Raw genomic sequence first — 18,599 nt, forward strand, 5'->3', positions numbered from 1 at the left:
GACTATTTTGCCCCTAGACTTTGGCAATTTGACCATTTTACCCTTATGCATGAAATTTTATTTTTATCGAATTTCGTCATATCTTAGGCCTAGCTGACCCCTTTTTTCCCTTATAGCAACCCCAAATTCTCACTATTTCACACACTTACCACCTATTTTGCAACCTATGCAAAATAGCCCCTTTAGGTGTTTTCATGCTAACACCTTTCACAAAAGTTGTTTAGAACTCTTCTAAGATTCATTTTCTTCCATAAAATTTTAGAAAGAATATAAACTCTCTCATGGTAAATCCCTAGACTTATCACCATTGTTCAAAATAGTCCTTTCATTTGAAAGCCCATGATACAAGCATGCCAAAAATGTAAAAATCATCAAGAAAATCATCAAGATCACTTGCATTATAAGAGGAATAAGTTGCTGAAAATTTTCAGCTTTCAAACCTCTATATTTGCTTATATTTTTGGTGGAGAGAAAGGATGGAGAAGAAGAAAAATAATAGCTAGGCTTTTAAGTATTATTTTATCACCAAATCGTGACATCACTTACCTAAACCTTGACTATTTGTTTAAAATTCATCTCATGGCTGGCCAACACAATTAAAAAGGGTATAATTTCCCTTTAAAATCCCTCAATTTTAGTTCTCTAGCTAATTGACACATTTGGGTACTAAAATGCAACTTTTGCCTTTTATGAGATTTAGTCCTTTTTTGCAACCAGGCTTACAAACATTAAAATTCACTCCCCAAATTTTTCATGCTCTAATATAATCATACTATAACCTCATAATAGTAATAATAATAATAATAATTTTCCTATCTTCGAATTTGTGGTCCCGAGATCACCATTCCGACTAGGCCCTAATTCGGGCTGTTACAGAACATATGCCAAGTCTGAGTGAAATAAGCTCAGCAAGAGGGCAACATATGCACAGTTTATTAATTGTGGATGAATGCATTTTGTTTGTTGGTGAAATTGCACACCATGTGACATCTTCATATTAAAATCGTTTCTCACCCACAACATGTTCATATCTTTAACTAATTTCCTTCTTATAAAAAGGGCTTCAAATGCTTTAATAGCCTTTCAAAATCAAAAGCAAATCTCACATTACTTTCACATAACACTCAAGAAGTAGTATCAGTGAGGTACTTCTTCCTAATGAGGAGTATGAAAGGTCAATCATGGCAAATGTGTTCAAAGTAAATTAGAGAACAAAGGGACGGCTTTACATTATATGGAGATGATTGTGTTACTCCTTTGCTGGCATGACTGACTTCCATTGTAGTTCAATCTTGTACCCACTTCTCAATTACACTGCAAGATTTAAATGCTTCTAGTGTTATGGGTATTGTATAATTTAGAAACTCAGATCATTCAATCACATTTTCAATTAGGAGAGAGGGTCTTTTTTTCCCTAAGATAAAGAAGGAATTGTCTGGTACGGTGGTTAACATGAGTTAGAAAAGAAAAAGTTTATAACTTGACATGGTGATTGAATTTTGTAAATAGATTTTTAGTTAGTTTTTGTTCCAAAAAGCTTCTCTTTCTTGTATCACTCAAAACATAATAAAAATTAGAATTCTACTGGTTTATCTCTGCAGCCACAAATGATGGAAGCTAAGATGTTTCGGTATCATTAATTGTGTGACTACAGGTATAATATACAAATTTAATTATTGTTCGATCATTTATTGAGAAGGTAAATAGATGTAGAAATTGATAGATTCTTGTTTATTCTTTATTCACTAAACCTATCCTAATTGAAAGTCTTTGGTTAATTATTGCTCATCTAATTCTTCTTTCCAGCTTTTTGTTCATAAACATGCAATCTGTTAGTATTTATGATGTTCGAGGGTCTACTAATGCCTAAACTAGTGTTTGTTTCTAATGCTTATTAACATGTAGAATATATACTTTCTCTAAAAAGGAAAAAAATTATGCTATACTTGTTCCTCATTGCAGCCCAATTTCTCCTGCCAATCAGGATCTTGCCACTTCTGATGAAATAATTTAAATAACAGATGTCGAAACCATTTTTTTGAGAAACGGATTTGACTTTTTATTTTGAAAATGAAAACGAACAGATGAGTCACCACCAACCCTTTTTGATGAGGTGTGATCGGGTCACCTCAAATTAATCATTTTAATAAAATTTAAGGTTTACTAAAACGATAATTTTTGATCTACGAAAATTAAAAAATGAGTTCGGGAGTCGGTTACGCACGAGGAAGGATTAGCACCCTCGATACTCCCAAAAATTGGTACCTAGTTGATTAATTAGTGTCTTAGTGTTGAAAATTGAAAACTTGAAAGACTTTAAAATACGATTCCTCTTTTTGTAGAAACACATGAATGTTAAAGGCCTTCTCGTCTCAAAGTGATAAAATGTCACATCCAGTAAGTTAGGACACAACATCTCTAACTTTTGAGAATGAGCTTGCCTTTTATGTGTATTTTAACTTTCTAAAAGAGTATTCTATTATTTAGAGTAAACGTGAAAAATCGAAACCTAGTAAGTTAGGGCACGATATCTCGAACTGCCAAATACCGAATATTGCCTTTGTTTGCAGAAATCTCATCTCGAGGTAAGAAGATGCCATATCCAGTAAGTTAGGACACCACACCTCGTATCTCCGAGAATAAGTATTTTATTCAAAACTCGTATGACGATTTAAAAGAATATTCCATAATTTAGGTTAAACGAGAAAAATCGAAACCTAGTAAGTTAGGGCACGATTTTCTCGAAATTCCAAATACGGATCATTGCCTTTATAAAAGAATTAATTTTGTCGGGTAATTAATATAAATTCCTGGTGAAATAGAATAGCGAAGAATGAACAAACAAATATGAATTTCAATATCAACGAACAAAACAGAACAAAAATAAACGCATAATAAGAACGATGAGAACAGAAATAGAGGAATAAAATGAACAAGCAATGTAAGAGAATAATAAAAGATCAATAATAATTATAATAGTTTATGTTAATATCAATAATAATATATAAAAAAATAGGAAATAGTAATATAGTAAAAAAATAATAATATGTTAATAAAAATAACAGTAGTAGTAATAATAAAAAAGTTATAGTAATAAAAATAAAAATAACAATAATAGTAATAATGATAGTAATAATAATAATGATAATATAACAATAACAGTAATATATAAAAAGGAATAATAATAGTATAGTAAAAATAATAATAATGTATTAATAGGAATGATAATAATAAAATGAGATTATAATAATAATATTAATAAAAATAAACATAAAAGAAATAGTAATAATAGTAATACTATAAATAATAATATATGTATGGAAAATAGTGATAGTAAAGAAAGAAAAGAAAAGAAAAATATGTATATACATAAATATATATATATAATAATATATATAATAATAGAAATAGTAATAATAATGGCATTAGAATAAAATGAATATAAGTACAAGTACAATAATAATAATAATAATAATAAGAGTAATAATAACATTTTAGATTAATTAATTTACTTAAAATATCGAAAATAACAAAAAAAAGAGTAAATTAAACTTAAAGTAAAAGTTTGGGGCCAATTTGAAAATTATTAAAGAAGAAAATGACCAATTTGGGCGTGCGGATAACAAGAGAGGACCAAAATGGGCAATATCTCATCCTCCCAAAACGCGTAGCACCAATAAGGATTAAATTGAAGGTCAAAATAAATCACAAGGAAAAATTATAAATAATGAAAAATCTAATTTCAAAACAATAAAAAAGTGGAAGGGCTAAAAGTGCAATTAGCCCTTCCACTTAAAAACACGCAGATCTCCCCCTTAGCGGGTCGGGTAGGGTCAAACCAAGGGCAAAACGACGTCGTTTTGGGTGTTTAAGGCCAACCCCAAAACGACGTCGTTTTGAGGGCCTATAAAGGACAGATTTTTTTAAAAAAAATTCATTTTCATTTGTTTTTAAAAAAAACCCCTCCCCTTTCTTTTTTTTTCTCTGCAGGGGTTGAGGGTCCGGCGAAAGGACCACTGTGGCTTCGCCATCGGCCACCGTCGCCGGTCACCGTACGCGATGGCCGAAATTCCAAAAAAATATATTTTTTGTTTTTTTATATTTATATAAATATATATATGCTGTTTTTTTAAAAGAAAAAAATAAAGGAAATATGTATATATATTCAAAAAAAAAGGGAAAAGTAAACTAAAAAAATCACGACCTTTTTCACGATGAATTTGTTTTCGATCTGCTTTCTTGCTGTGTTTCTTTCGTATTTGGATATTATTTTGCTTTAAAATCTAGTGCTCTTTTTATTGATCAAGATTGCCGAATCTCACAAATGTTATTTGGCTTGGCTTTTTAAAGCCATTTTACACACTTTTTTATTATTTTCTGTCTCTTCTTCATTTAATTTTGCAGGTGAAAGTGGCGTGGGCAGTGGTGATGCGACTGTGGCGGTGGAGTAGGTGGTGCTACAGGTGGTGACAGAGGGCAATCGGCATAGGGGCGGCGGCTAGCTAGGCTAAGGTTTTTTTTCTTTTTTGTTTTTTGATAAGTATTGGGCTAGGGTTAGGTTGAAATTAGGTTTGGGTTTGATTTGTTTGGGTTAATGGGTTTTGGTTTTGGGTAGGTAGTTGGGTTTATTTTATTTTATTAGGCCCGGGCAGAATTTGGGTTGTACAGCTGCCCCTCTTTGCTTGTTGTCATGTAAAAAAACATAGCAAAGACTTTTAAGAAAGACCAAATTTGCCCGGTCTCAATGAGTCTTGACTTCTTTGGTGTTCCGCTTCTTCATGTAGCCTCGCTCCAGTTCACCGTGTCTTGTTGCTTTAATCCACTCCACTGCAACTTGAAGGAGATAAGGTTTGTTACTTTAATCCGTTCTTTTGCAATTGTAGCTTGATCTGCTCCGTTGCAACTTCAAGGAGATGAGGTTTGCTATCTTCAGTCTGCTCCACTACAACTTCAAGGAGATAAGACTTGTAACTTCAACTTGCCCCACTGCAACTTCAGGGGGTAAGGTTTGTAATTTCCAGCCTTTTACCCTACTGCTTAGGGGGTTAAGACTCACTGTCTTTGATCTCCTCCACTACTACTTAGGGAGATAAGATCTATAATTTGGCATGTTACCCTACTGCTTAGGGGGTTAAGGCTCACCATCTTTGATCTGCTCCACTACTGCTTAGGGAGACAAGATCTGTAATTCGGCCACTACTGCTTAGGGAGACAAGGTCTGTAATTCGGCCTATTACCCTACTGCTTAGGGTGTTAAGGCTCACCATCTTTGATCTGCTCCACTACTGCTTAGGGAGACAAGATCTGTAATTCGGCCTGTTACCCTACTGCTTAGGGGGTTAAGGCTCACCGTCTTCGATCTGCTCCACTATTGCTTAGGGAGACAAGATCTGTAATTCTCCAGCCTGTTACCCTACTACTTAGGGGGTTAAGGCCCATCATCTTAGATCTGTTCCCCTACTGCTGAGGGAGACAAGATCTGTAATTCTCCAGCTTGTTACCCTACTGCTTAGGGGGTTAAGGCTCATCATCTTAGATCTGTTCCCCACTGCTTAGGGAGACAAGATTTGTATTTCTCCAGCCTGTTACCCTACTACTTTGGAGGTTAAGGCTTACAAATTCACTGATCTAGGGACATGACCTGTAGAGTCGGTTTAATGTATCTATGCTTACGCCAAATAATTAGGATACTATGATCGAAATGGATCGAATGCACCTAACTTAGATGTGTTATGAATGATCTATAAATGCATGAGTGCAACATGTTATGAGAATGATCCCTTTTTAATGTTTGGGTTGCCGTTGCTCTTTGTTCATCAAGGTTCTATCACTGAAATAATATTCTATCTTCTTGTTCAGCTTAGATCTTGGACAGAAAATCAGAAGTGGTAGTCCCAATTTAAACTCTGCTTTCTCAAATATTTCCAATCCTTAGGTTTGATTAGTTCTAAATAATAGTCCTGTTTTAGGTCCTTGTACTATTTAGAAACTTTCAGAGTAATATGCATAACTCCTTTTGTGAAAGTGTCATTAGTCCATTAATCGTTATTTCAATGCAAAATGCTTGAGAAAGATCGTAACAATAGACAGAATCAAAGTTTATCAGAAACAGAACTTGAAAGGAATAGATTAATAACAGAAAACAAACATTGCTGGAATACAAAATGAGTAAAAGGAAAATAGGTGTCCTAGTTATCGCAGCATGAGCTTCTCTGTACGAACTTCTTGAGGACCTTTTGTTTTAGCCCAATATGTGTTCAGGGGATCTAGAGTAACCTTGTAGATGCCCTAGATGTAACATCTCTCCTCCCTGTTAATTTAGGTACCGTAAGACTACCGCATGCCCCACCTTCGATCAAAATTTGAATCGTCCTTTACGGGTTTTCAATTCAAAACCCTTTGGTTTCAAGGTGCCTTTTGCGAGTTTTCACCTTGCCCTCTCCTTTTTTTTAGGCGAAGTATTTCTTCACTGAATCTGAATTCACAGGATTGGGTAAAGTCTTGCCATCTATTTCACCCAATATCAATTCTCCTCCAGAAAAGGCCTTCTTTACCACATAAGGTCCTTCCCAATTTGGCATCCATTTTCCTCTGAAATCCTTTTGTATGGATAGGATCTTTTTCAATATTAGGTCTCCCTCGTGGAAATCTTTTGGATGAACTTTTTTATTGTAAGCTCGCATCATTCACTTTTGGTACATCTGACCATGGCGAATGGCCCTTAGCCTCTTTTCTTCAATCAAATTCAACTGATCGTATCGGGACTGGATCCATTCTCTTCATCCAATTTTACTTCTGACAAAACTCTGAGGGAAGGAATCTCGACCTAATAGGTAAAACCGCTTTCATTCCATAGACCAATGAGAAAGGTGTTACCCCAGTGAAAGTCCTAACAGACGTTCGATAAGCATAGAGGGCAAATGGTAACTTTTCATGCCAGTCTTTATAAGTCTCATTCATTTTCCCCACGATCTTCTTAATGTTTTTATTAGCTCCTCAACTGTACTGTTCATCTTTGGGCAATACGGTGACGAGTTATGGTGTCTGATCTTGAACTGACTACAGACCTCTGCTATCGTGCTGTTGTTCAAATTCAATGCATTGTCAAATATGATCCTTTCTGGCATTCCATATCGACAAATGGTTTTTTTTAGGAGCTTGTTAACTGCCGATTTTGTAACATTGGCATATGAAGTGGCCTCTACCCACTTGGTGAAATAGTCAATGACCACAAAGATGAATCGATGCCCATTTCAAGCTTTTGGAAAAATTGGCCCAATCACATGCATCCCCACATCGAGAAAGGTCATGGAGAAGTCATAACATGCAGAGGTGAAGGAGGCACATGAATCTTGTCTCCATAGATTTGGCACTTATGACATCTTTTGGCATAGTTAATACAGTCTCTTTCCATGGTGGACCAATAATAACCAAATCTCATAATTTGCCTGGCCATTGTAAAGTCATTAGCGTGTGTCCTACAGATGCCCTCATGGACTTCTTCTAAGATTTTCTTAGCCTCTATAGCATCTACAAATCTTAACAGTACTTGATCCTTCCTTCTTTTGTATAGGATCTCCCCGTCCAAGACATAGTCATTGGCCAGTCTTCTCAATGTTCTTTTGTCATTCCCAGTACCTTGGCCGGGGTACTCACGATTCTTCACATACCGCAGGATATCGTAGTACCAAGGGTGATCATCATTTTCTTCTTCTTCTTCAAGGTTGTAACAATAAGCCGGAGCCTCATAAATACTTATTTGGATTGGTTTCACATCCTCTTGCTTATTCACCTTGATCATAGAAGCTAAAGTTGCTAGGGCATCAGCCATCTTATTTTCTTCTCTCGGAAGGTAGCAGAAGACAATATCATCAAACTCTTTAATTAATTCAAGGATCAGAATTCGATAATTGATCAACTTAGGGTCTCTCATCTCCCATTCACCTTTGAGTTGATAAATCACTAGGGCAGAATCTCTATATACCTCTAACACCTTGATTTTATGTTCTATGGCCACGCGAATTCTCATGATGCATGCTTCGTATTCTGCCATATTGTTCGTGAAGTCAAAATCTAATTTACTAGTGAAGGGATAATGATCTCTATTCGGGGATGCCAGGACTGCCCCAACTCCATTACCCACAGCATTTTATGCTCCGTCAAAGTTTAGCTTCCAAGAATGGCCTTCTTGAGGGTCTTCTTCAATGGTTGCTACGTACATTAGATCTTCATTAGGCTCGTAGTCCGCTAGAGCTCTACTGGCTAGAAAATCTACTATTGCACTCCCTTTTACAGCCTTTTGGTTCACATAGACTATATCGAATTTAGAAAGTAGAATTTTTCATCGGGCCATTCTCCCATTCAAAGCAGTCAACTCCATCAAGTACTTCAGAGGATCCATTTTAAAGATCAACCAAGTTGTATGGTACAACATGTATTGTCTCAGTCTTCAGGTTGTCCAGATTAAGGCACAACACAACTTTTCAATTGACGAGTATCTCGTTTCACACTCAGTGAACTTCTTACTGAGGTAATATATCGTTCTTTCCTTCCTTCCTGACTCATCATGCTGGCCAAGCACACATCCCCTAGAATTTTAAAACACCATTAAATACAGTATCAATGGCTTATCTGGACTAGGTGGTGTCAACACTAGGGCATTAGACAAATATTGCTTAACCTTGTCGAAAGTCTTCTGGCACTCCTCATCCCAAGTACCAGGGTTATGTTTCTTAAGGAGACGGAATATGCGGTCACATTTCTCGGTTAGTTGTGAGACGAACCGAGCGATGTAATTTAGTCTTCCTAGGAATCCTCAAACTTCTTTTTGAGTACGCAGTGGAGGTAACTCTTGTATGGCTTTGACTTTATCTGGGTCAATCTCAATCCCTTTTTCACTGACTACGAATCCTAGTAGTTTTCCTGACCTGGCCCCGAAGGTACATTTTGCTGGATTGGGTTTCAACTGGAATTTCCTCAACCTTAAAAACAATTTCCTCAAGGCTTGCACATGCTCCTCTTCTGTCTGATATTTGGTGATCATGCCATTGACATAGATTTCAATTTCTTTGTGCATCATATCATGGAACAGGGTTACCATGGCTCTCTGATATGTTGCTCCCGCATTTTTCAGTCCAAACGGCATTACCTCATAGCAAAAAGTTCCCCACTTGGTTACAAATGTGGACTTATTCATGTCTTCAGGATGCATCTTTATCTGATTGTACCCTAAGAAACAATCCATGAAGGAGAACAGTGAGTAACCTGCCGTGTTGTCCACTAAGGTGTCAATATGAGGCAACGGGAAATTATCCTTCGGGCTGGCTTTGTTCAAATCCCTGTAGTCTACACACATCCGTACTTTTCCATATTTTTTAGGGACGGGGACGATATTGGCTACCCATTCCGAGTACTTAACTACTTGTAAGAAACCAGCATCGAACTGCTTCTTGACCTCCTCTTTTATTTTCAACAAAACATCTGGCCTCATCCTTCGGAGCTTCTGTTGAACTGGCTTGCATTCTTCTTTAATGGGAGCTTGTGTACCACAATGTCAGTACTTAGCCCAGGCATATCTTGATACGACCATGCAAAGACATCCTTGAACTCTTGCAGTAACTCAATAAGGTTCCACTTTGTCTTTGTGGTAATGCAAGCTCCGATCTTTACTTTTTTCTTTTCTAGTTCATCTCCCAAGTTCACGACTTCTACTGACTCTTTGTGAGGTAGAATCTATTTCTCCTCTTGTTCTACCATCCTTAACAAATCAGGGGATAAGTTACAGTCTCTGTCATCCTCAAAGTCTTGAGATCTCTCTAGACACATATCTCGCTCAAAAAGAGACTTTGAGTTAGTAGCAACGTCGCTCATATCGTTGATATCTGGAGACCTGTTGTAGGTGCAAAGGAAGATACAAAGAACAAGAGAATCTAAGAACAATGATATGTATGGTATGATCATGAATGAAAGAATAAAAGAATATTTGCACGGAATAAGACAAAAGGATGCATTTCATTAAAATAATGATTTTGAACATAAGCCTATTTCATAAAGGGGACTCTTATTACTCCTAGGCCTAGAGTAATAAGTGAGTTTTGAATATTACTCTGTGTTAGTTCTAAAGACTACAGGAATCTCTTTCGCAATCCAATTATTCAGAACACTTCCCGGCTCATAAGGGCGAAAGCCCGACAAATTCTCTACTCCAGTTCTTTCTTCGTATGTGGCGTTGATGTCCAAATTTTCCAATATTCCTTCCATGATTTCCTTTCTCGACGTCTCCCACACAGGGTGAATGACTCCTCCAGACACAAAAGTCTTCGATATATGGGGAAAAATCATTGGTTCACATTTGATTTCTTCCCCGCTCAATCGCACTCTCCTTCTCTCTTGCTTCTTCTCCAATTCCTTCTTTCTTTGTTCCGTGTCTGGCTTACCCAAAACGGTCTTGTTTGTCTTTCATTATGGGTGCCTTAATCCTTCCTTGGAGGTATCTCTCGAGTCCTATTCTCGGTAGGGCTCCTTTTCCAACAGTTAGCCGTAAGCCCATTCTTGTGGTTTTAGATAACCTGGGCGTTAGAATCCTATTTCCTTCGGTGACGAATGTCGCATTCATAAACTCTAAAGACCGAAAGGAACATTCAATTGCTTCATCGTTTGCCTCTGGATAAGGCGCGTTGCTGGTTACCGCTGCGATGATGTCTTCTTCAGCATTTATTGTTACCAACCGACCTTCGGTTACCAATTTCAGATTTTGGTGTAGCGATGAAGGGACTGCCCTTACTGAGTGTATCCATGGCCTCGCCAATAGGCAATTATACCAAGCCTCAATGTCCATGACTAGGAAATCTACCTCGTATGTCCTCGGCCCAATTAAAAGGGGTTTTCGATTCTGCCCATTACCTTCCTTTCTATTCCACCGAATGCCCTCACTATGTTTTGGCTGACCTACATGTGAGAACTATCTACAAGCAATCTGTTCAGCATAGATAACGGTAGAACATTTAAGGCCGATCTGTTGTCAATCAATACCCCCGGCAATTTATACCCTATACAGTGGGTCGTGATATGCAAAGCTTTAGTCGATCCCCTGCCTCCTGGCGGTACTTCATCATCATTGAAGAATATAAAGTTGTCGGCACTTATATTATTGACTAAGTGGTCCAGCTTGTTTACCGAAATATCGTTAGCAACATAAGTTTCATTCAGCACCTTCATCAATGTGCTACGATGGGTTTCTGAGCTTAAGAGTAAGGCGAGTACCGATATACGAGCTGGTTGTTTGTGCAACTATTCCACGACACTATACTCGCTGTGTTTTAGAAATTTCAAAAATTCATTTGCTTCTTTTTTCGTCACTGATTCATTAACAGTCGGTTCAAGTCCCGTTGGCTTCTCTTTCTTTTGCTCAATCGCCAATGATTTTCCTTTAACATGCTCGACTTTTATATTTGGGGTATCATAATACCTTCCGTTGTGCATATAAAAACCCTCGTCTTGACCTTCCTCTGATGCATTAACCGGGATCTCCTCTCCCGGGATCGTCACTTTGCAGTTATAGTTCCATGGTACCCTTTTACTATCTTTATAAGGGAAAGCGATGGGCTTCTGGATTACGACCTTTGGTGCAACTTATGCCCCGGCTTCATTAATTCGCAGACGTGATATGATAACCACTGGGTGGTTGACTTTTTAAACATTCTTTGCTGGTCCCTCTTCTGAGGCACATACATCTAATCCTTCTGGGCTCCCGACATACTCGAAGAATTCTAGCTCCTTATTATCCATCAATCCTTGTACTAGAGCTCTGAATTCGCTGCATTTCTGAATCTCATGATCCTCTTGATTATGGAACTCACAATAATTCTTTGTTTCTTGGGGTCTGAGCCTTGAATTTTTTGTTATCAACCCTCTTTCCACCATTTCTTCCATACTTCTTTCAGCGGGGTATTCACTTCTGCGATATTCATCTTAATTTCTTTCCTTGAACTCTCGATTATCGCATTTATCCCCTTATCCCCATGGTTAGGTAATGGATTCTTTACACTAGATGTATCATCAAATTTCACGATGCCTATGTTGATGAGTCTTTCAGCTAATTTCTTGAAAATGGTGCAATTTTCTATCGAGTGTCCTGTAGCTCCCGCATGGTATTCGCATTGGGCATTTGCATCATACCATTTGGGGTATGGGGGTTGCATTGGCTTTAGATAGAAGGGGGACGCAACATGTGCATCAAATAAACTTTGATATAACTTCTTATATGTCATTGGGATGGGCGTAAATTTGAGTTTCTCCCTATTTTGCTTTGTGTTAGGCTCTTATCTGGGTGGGCCCTGCTGACCAGTGGTTGTCGACCTTGGTTGGCTTACGGTGATCGATTTCAAAAATGTGCTCACATTATTTACCTCGTGCTCTTTCTTTTTCGATGCTGACCTTTTGGCATTTTCTCCAGCCTCTATTTTCCCACACCTTATCGCATTTTCTATCATTTCTCAAGACATCACTATGTCTGAAAAACTCTTGGTTGCGCTACACAGCATGTGGTTAATGAAAGGTTCCTTCAGGGTATTAATGAAAAGCATAGTGGTTCCCTTTTCCAACAAAGGTGGTTGGACTTGTGTGGCCACCTCTCTCCATCGTTGGGCATATTGCCTAAAGCTTTCATTATGCTTTTTCTCCATGTTCTGTAAAGTGATTCTTTCAGGGGCTATGTCTGCCTAATGACCGTACTGCTTCATGAAAGCTTGTGCTAGATCTTTCCATGAACTGATCAGGGTGCAACTCAGTTGGTTGTACCGTCTAGAAGCGGCCCCAACTAGACTTTCTTGGAAGCAGTGAATCAATAGTTGGTCATTATTGACATGGCCTGCCATTCGTCTGCAGAACATAGTGATGTGAGCTTCGAGACAGCTAGTCCCATTATACTTATCAAATTCCAGAGTTTTGAACTTGGTACGGAGTACCAAGTCCGGAACCAAACTTAATTCCTTAGCATTGATTCCACCACGATAGTCGGTGTTTTCCATTTCTTTAATTTTTTTTCTAACCATCTACACCTTTCTTCCAGTTCTTCCGGGAGTTCTACCCTTGTCTTTTCTATTTCTATCACTTCATCGAGTTCGGGGACAATAGGGTTAGTCGGATTATCCCCTGGATTAGAGCCCGAGCCAGCCTGATAGTTCATCGGCACTGAAACACCAACCTGAAATGGCTGAAGCCTAATTGTGATCGATGGCCTTCTTGAGTACATACCAGGTTGTGTCTGAACGTTCGTTGGGGCAAAACCCGGAGGGTAGATAGGATCTTCATTATCATCTCCCGCATTGATCATGGGGCTTTTCCCTTTTTCTAATTTTCCATCCAATAGTCACGTTAATTGATCCATCATACTATTTTGGGACTTCAGCATCTGGTCCCTCACATCTTGCTGGATTTTGGCCAACTGTTCTTACATACGTGTTTGTAATTGATCCTGCATCTCTTTTTGCATTTGTTCCAATCTCTCTAACCTTTGGTCCATTGCTTTTGTTTTTCCTCTTGTACCGTAACGATGTTCCAGGGTAACTGTCATGATTTTTAGGGTTTTTTGTGAGTTTTAGTGCGTATGATGTAATGTTGATGCCTGAATGCAATGAATGCAATAAATGCAATGAATACAATGACTGTAAAAAATGCGTCGATTCTAATTCGATTTCATTAGATTAACTTTTCTAGAAAACAAGTTTCTTTACATAAAACAGATTACATATAAGGCTTGGCCTTGATACTTAAGGCCTTGACCTACCTAAGAAGCCAAGCTAGCTCTTGACCTCGGTCCGATTCTAACTTGTATTTTAAACTCAGCACATCGGCCTATACTGCTAACATTTGTAAGTGATCAGCCACTTATCGCACTTGAGTCGAAGCTTCACCCATGACGTAATCCCTATTTCTGACCTGGTCTTGAGATTGATGAAGTTTCTCCTTCAATCGCTCGTTATTTACCTCAAGGAGTTCAATCTGAAGTTCGTGATTTTGCAGCACTGCTTTAAGTTCTTCTATCTTCTCTTTTAATTCTTCAATTTTGTTCTGACTAGCCTTCAACTCGATTATAGAGTTATGAGTACGATACTGATACAAGGACCTTTCTAACTCTGACACCCGAATCTTTAATCCCTCCTTCTCATTTTGGCTTTCTACCAAACTTCTTTTCAGAGCACCTTCACGGGCTTGAGCATCCTGAAATTTTCCTTCCCATTGGCTGGCTTTACTTTTCTCTTCTTTAACTTCCTGTCGCCACTGTTCAGATGCTTTTCCTAACCCAGCGGTTCTCATTGACCTTCATAGCTTCTTGTAGTCTGTTTTCAAACTGTCCAAATCCTCTTCAGCCTTATTTTTTCCCTTTCTGAGTCTTTCAGCTTCTAGTTTCTGGACATCGACATCTAACCCCAGCTGCAATTTTTCTTCCTCCAATTGCTCGATCCTTTTTTCTAATTCCAGGCTCTTTCTCTCGAAATCTTGTCTGATTATCTCTAGCTCAGATGGGATCACTTTCAAGTGTTCTTTCATTGATCGAGTGTTTTCTTGATCTGACATAGGAATGTTGTCGTTGATCCTCTGATCCCACCACCGGTCATACTCAGGGGTAGTCATAGGATTGGCTGCAAATGTTTTCATTCTACGAGTCTGGGTCCAGGTATTTGATAGCTAGCGAACTTTCTTTTTGTAGTTATTCCCCATGTATACAAACTCGCACTAAGCTAACCCATGTGTTGGTGGCGTAAACTGTCTGGATCTGTACTGTCTTAATACAAGTAGAGGAGCATACCCGACGGCTCCCCATATTCCTAATAAGGAAACCTAATCGAAATCTCCGTATCGATATAATATTTCATCAGGAACCATCCATGGGGCTCTCCATTCAACGTCTTCCTCCTGCAAATTTTGAAGAACCGTCATCTAATTTTCTTCTGTAATATCATCTCGTCTCGGCGTAGCCACTAACTCTTTCAGTGGAGAGTAGTTTTCAGAGAAGATGCGATAAGAAATCTTTTCCACTTTCAAAAAATGGCTGTGAAACCAAGATAGCAAGAGCTGTGCACACCCAATAAATCTCCCTTCACCAGTTCTTCGACAAGCATTCAATGATCTAAAAGTTTCAGCCAAGATCACGGGTACAAGTGTGGCCCTTTTATTAAGCCTGTCAAAAATATCGGAGACCGCCTCATCTATATGCCCCAAAGCTTTGGGGAAAATAACCAATCCATAAATGCTCAAAGCGAACACATCTAGCCTCTTCTTCACATCGGGATACGCTAAGATTAGATCCCTCAAGTTCCTCCAAGGAATGCACTTACAATCTCCTTTTTGTTTGATCCGGGATGTAACCCACTGTTCGCTCATCCCTGTGATGTTCATCAGCCTTTTTGAGAATGCTGGGACGTTGGCAACTCTGGAATAAATTCTGTCAACTTGAATCTTTGGGCAATGGAGCAAGGCCGTGTACTCTTCTATAGTAGGTACCAAATCTACCTTCCCGAAAGAGAAGCAACTGAAAGCAAAATTTCAATATTGGGCGAGGGCTCGAAACAGGTGTTCGACTACCTTGACATCGAATAGATAAGGTAAATCGCCATAATGAAAATAGAATAGCTGTTTGATCTTGTCATCCCACTGATCCCAAATTTCTTTCATCTCTTGGAGATTATTCTGAGTTACGCTGATCCAAGTAAAATCCCACAACTCTGACACGTACCCCTCGGTAAGACTATCACCTTTCTCTTACTGTGTTGTCTCAGCCCATATCTGGACAGCTGCATTGTCCTTTACATTATCAAAAAACCCTTTTTCCATGATAAGTTATCTACTTAGCAACCGAATGTGAATCAACACCTTTTGTGATGAAAATGCCATGCAAATACAATCAAAGTAAAAAAAAAGCAAGTCAGTATTTCATACGTAGTTTAAAGCAAATAAGGAATAACAAACATAGCACTTGCTCAGGTAACCACTAGGGTTTGGTGTAGCTCTACCTAAGGTGGGTTTCTACGGCTCGCTATATGTGGCTTGATTCTAAAGTAAAGGTACCCGAACCAGCAGATTCCTCGATCTTCACCCATTATAGGCTCATACAGACCGAGTTCAGTTCAAGGGAATACATTTCCCTATGGCTGCAAGGAGATGAAAATCTCACGAAGACATAGGTACGGATGTATCCTGAAAGCGATCCGCTATCTTGCACGGAGGTGAAAACCTCACGAAGGAATAGTTTCTCACTCCCACTTAAAGGGTGTGACCACAACGGTCATGCAATGCAATGTGTGAGGATATATGCATAAAAACTCAAAGCAATTAAAGAAAATAGGAATAAAATGATGAAAACTGAAAGAAAAACGGGTGAAATGCAATGAAGGGATCATATATCAAAACCAAATTTTCAATTTTCGACAAAAAGACAAAAGTTAATCAATTGTGGCTTGACTCTCTTATTTGGGTCCCCAGCGGAGTCGCCAAGCTGTCGAAACCATTTTTTTGAGAAACGGAGTCGACTTTTTATTTTGAAAATGAAAACGAATAGAGGAGTCGCCACCAACCCTTTTTGATGAGGTGTGATCGGGTCACCTCAAATTAATCATTTTAATAAAAGTTAAGGTTTACTAAAACAATAAGTTTTGGTCTACGAAAATCAGAAAATGAGTTCGGGAGTCGGTTACGCACGAGGAAGGATTAGCACCCTCGATACTCCCAAAAATTGGTACCTAGTTGATTAATTAGTGTCTTAGTGTTGAAAATTGAAAACTTGAAAGACTTTAAAATACGATTCCTCTTTTTGTAGAAATACTTGAATGTTAAAGGCCTTTTCGTCTCAAAGTGATAAAATGTCACATCCAGTAAGTTAAGACGCAACATCTCGAACTTTTGAGAATGAGCTTGCCTTTTATGTGTATGTTAACTTTTTAAAAGAGTATTCGATATTTAGAGTAAACGTGAAAAATCGAAACCCAGTAAGTTAGGGCACGATATCTCAAACTGCCAAATACCAAATATTACCTTTGTTTGTAGAAATCTCATCTCGAGGTAACAAGATGTCATATCCAGTAAGTTAGGACACCACACCTCGTATCTCTGAGAATAAGTATTTTATTCAAAACTCGTATGACGATTTAAAAGAATATTCCATAATTTAGGTTAAACGAGAAAAATCGAAACCCAGTAAGTTAGGGCATGATTTGCTCGAAACTCCAAATACGGATCATTGCCTTTATAAAAGAATTAATTTTATCGGGTAATTAATATAAATTCGTGGTGAAATAGAATAGCAAGGAATGAACAAACAAATATGAATTTCGAAATCAACGAACAAAACAGAACAAAAATAAACGCATAATAAGAACAATGAGAATAGAAATGGAGGAATAAAACAAACAAGCGATGTAAGAGAATAATAAAAGATCAATAATAATTATAATAGTATATGTTAATATCAATAATAATATATAAAAAATAGGAAATAGTAATATAGTAAAATAATAATAATATGTTAATAAAAATAACAATAATAGTAATAATAAAAAAGTTATAGTAATAAAAATAAAAATAACAATAATAGTAATAATGATAGTAATAATAATGATAATATAACAATAACAGTAATATATAAAAAGGAATAATAATAGTATAGTAAAAATAATAATAATGTATTAATAAGAATGATAATAATAAAATGAGATTATAATAATAATATTAATAAAAATAAACATAAAAGAAATAGTAATAATAGTAATACTATAAATAACAATATATGTATGGAAAATAGCGATAGTAAAGTAAGAAAAGAAAAGAAAAATATGTATATATATATAATAATAGAAATAGTAATAATAATGGCATTAGAATAAAATGAATATAAGTACAAGTACAATAATAATAATATAATGAAAATAAGAGTAATAATAACATCTTAGATTAATTAATTTACTTAAAATATCGAAAATAACAAAAAAAAGGAGTAAATTAAACTTAAAGTAAAAGTTCGGGGCCAATTTGAAAATTAATAAAGAAGAAAAGACCAATTTGGGCGCGCGGATAATAAGGGAGGACCAAAATGGGCAATATCCCATCCTCCCAAAACGCGCAGCACCAATAGGGATTAAATTAAAGGTCAAAATAAATCACAGGGCAAAATTATAAATAATGAAAAATCTAATTTCAAAACAATAAAAAAGCGGAAGGCCTAAAAGTGCAATTAGTCCTTCCACTTAAAAACACGCGGATCTCCCCCTTAACGGGTCGAGTCGGGTAGAATCAGGGGCAAAACGACGTCGTTTTGGGTGTTTAAGGCCAGCCCCAAAACGAAGTCGTTTTGAGGGCCTATAAAAGACAGATTTTTTAAAAAAAATCATTTTCATTTGTTTTTTAAAAAAACACCCCTCCTCTTTCTTTTTTTTTCTCTGCAGGGGCTGAGGGTCCGGCGAAGGGACCACTGTGGCGTCGCCGTCGACCACCATCGCCGACCACCGTACGCGGTGGCCGGAATTCCAAAAAAGGTTTTTTTTTGTTTTTTTTATATTTATATAAATATATATGCTGTTTTTTTAAAAGAAAAAAATAAAGGAAAT

At 37.3% G+C, this 18,599-nt stretch overlaps 1 protein-coding gene across 1 annotated transcript; it reads right to left on the reverse strand.

Annotated features, from left to right (window-relative positions):
* Positions 1-13,887: 13,887 nt before the first annotated feature.
* On the reverse strand, positions 13,888-14,316 carry LOC107917469 (myosin heavy chain, clone 203-like). Its single transcript, XM_016846818.1, has one exon. The coding sequence runs from the start codon at positions 14,314-14,316 to the stop codon at positions 13,888-13,890; it is 429 nt and encodes a 142-aa protein (XP_016702307.1).
* Between the last annotated feature and the right edge of the window lie 4,283 nt (positions 14,317-18,599).

The sequence above is a fragment of the Gossypium hirsutum genome, chromosome A01, assembly GCF_007990345.1.
Source record: "Gossypium hirsutum isolate 1008001.06 chromosome A01, Gossypium_hirsutum_v2.1, whole genome shotgun sequence".
Lineage (NCBI taxonomy): Eukaryota > Viridiplantae > Streptophyta > Magnoliopsida > Malvales > Malvaceae > Gossypium > Gossypium hirsutum.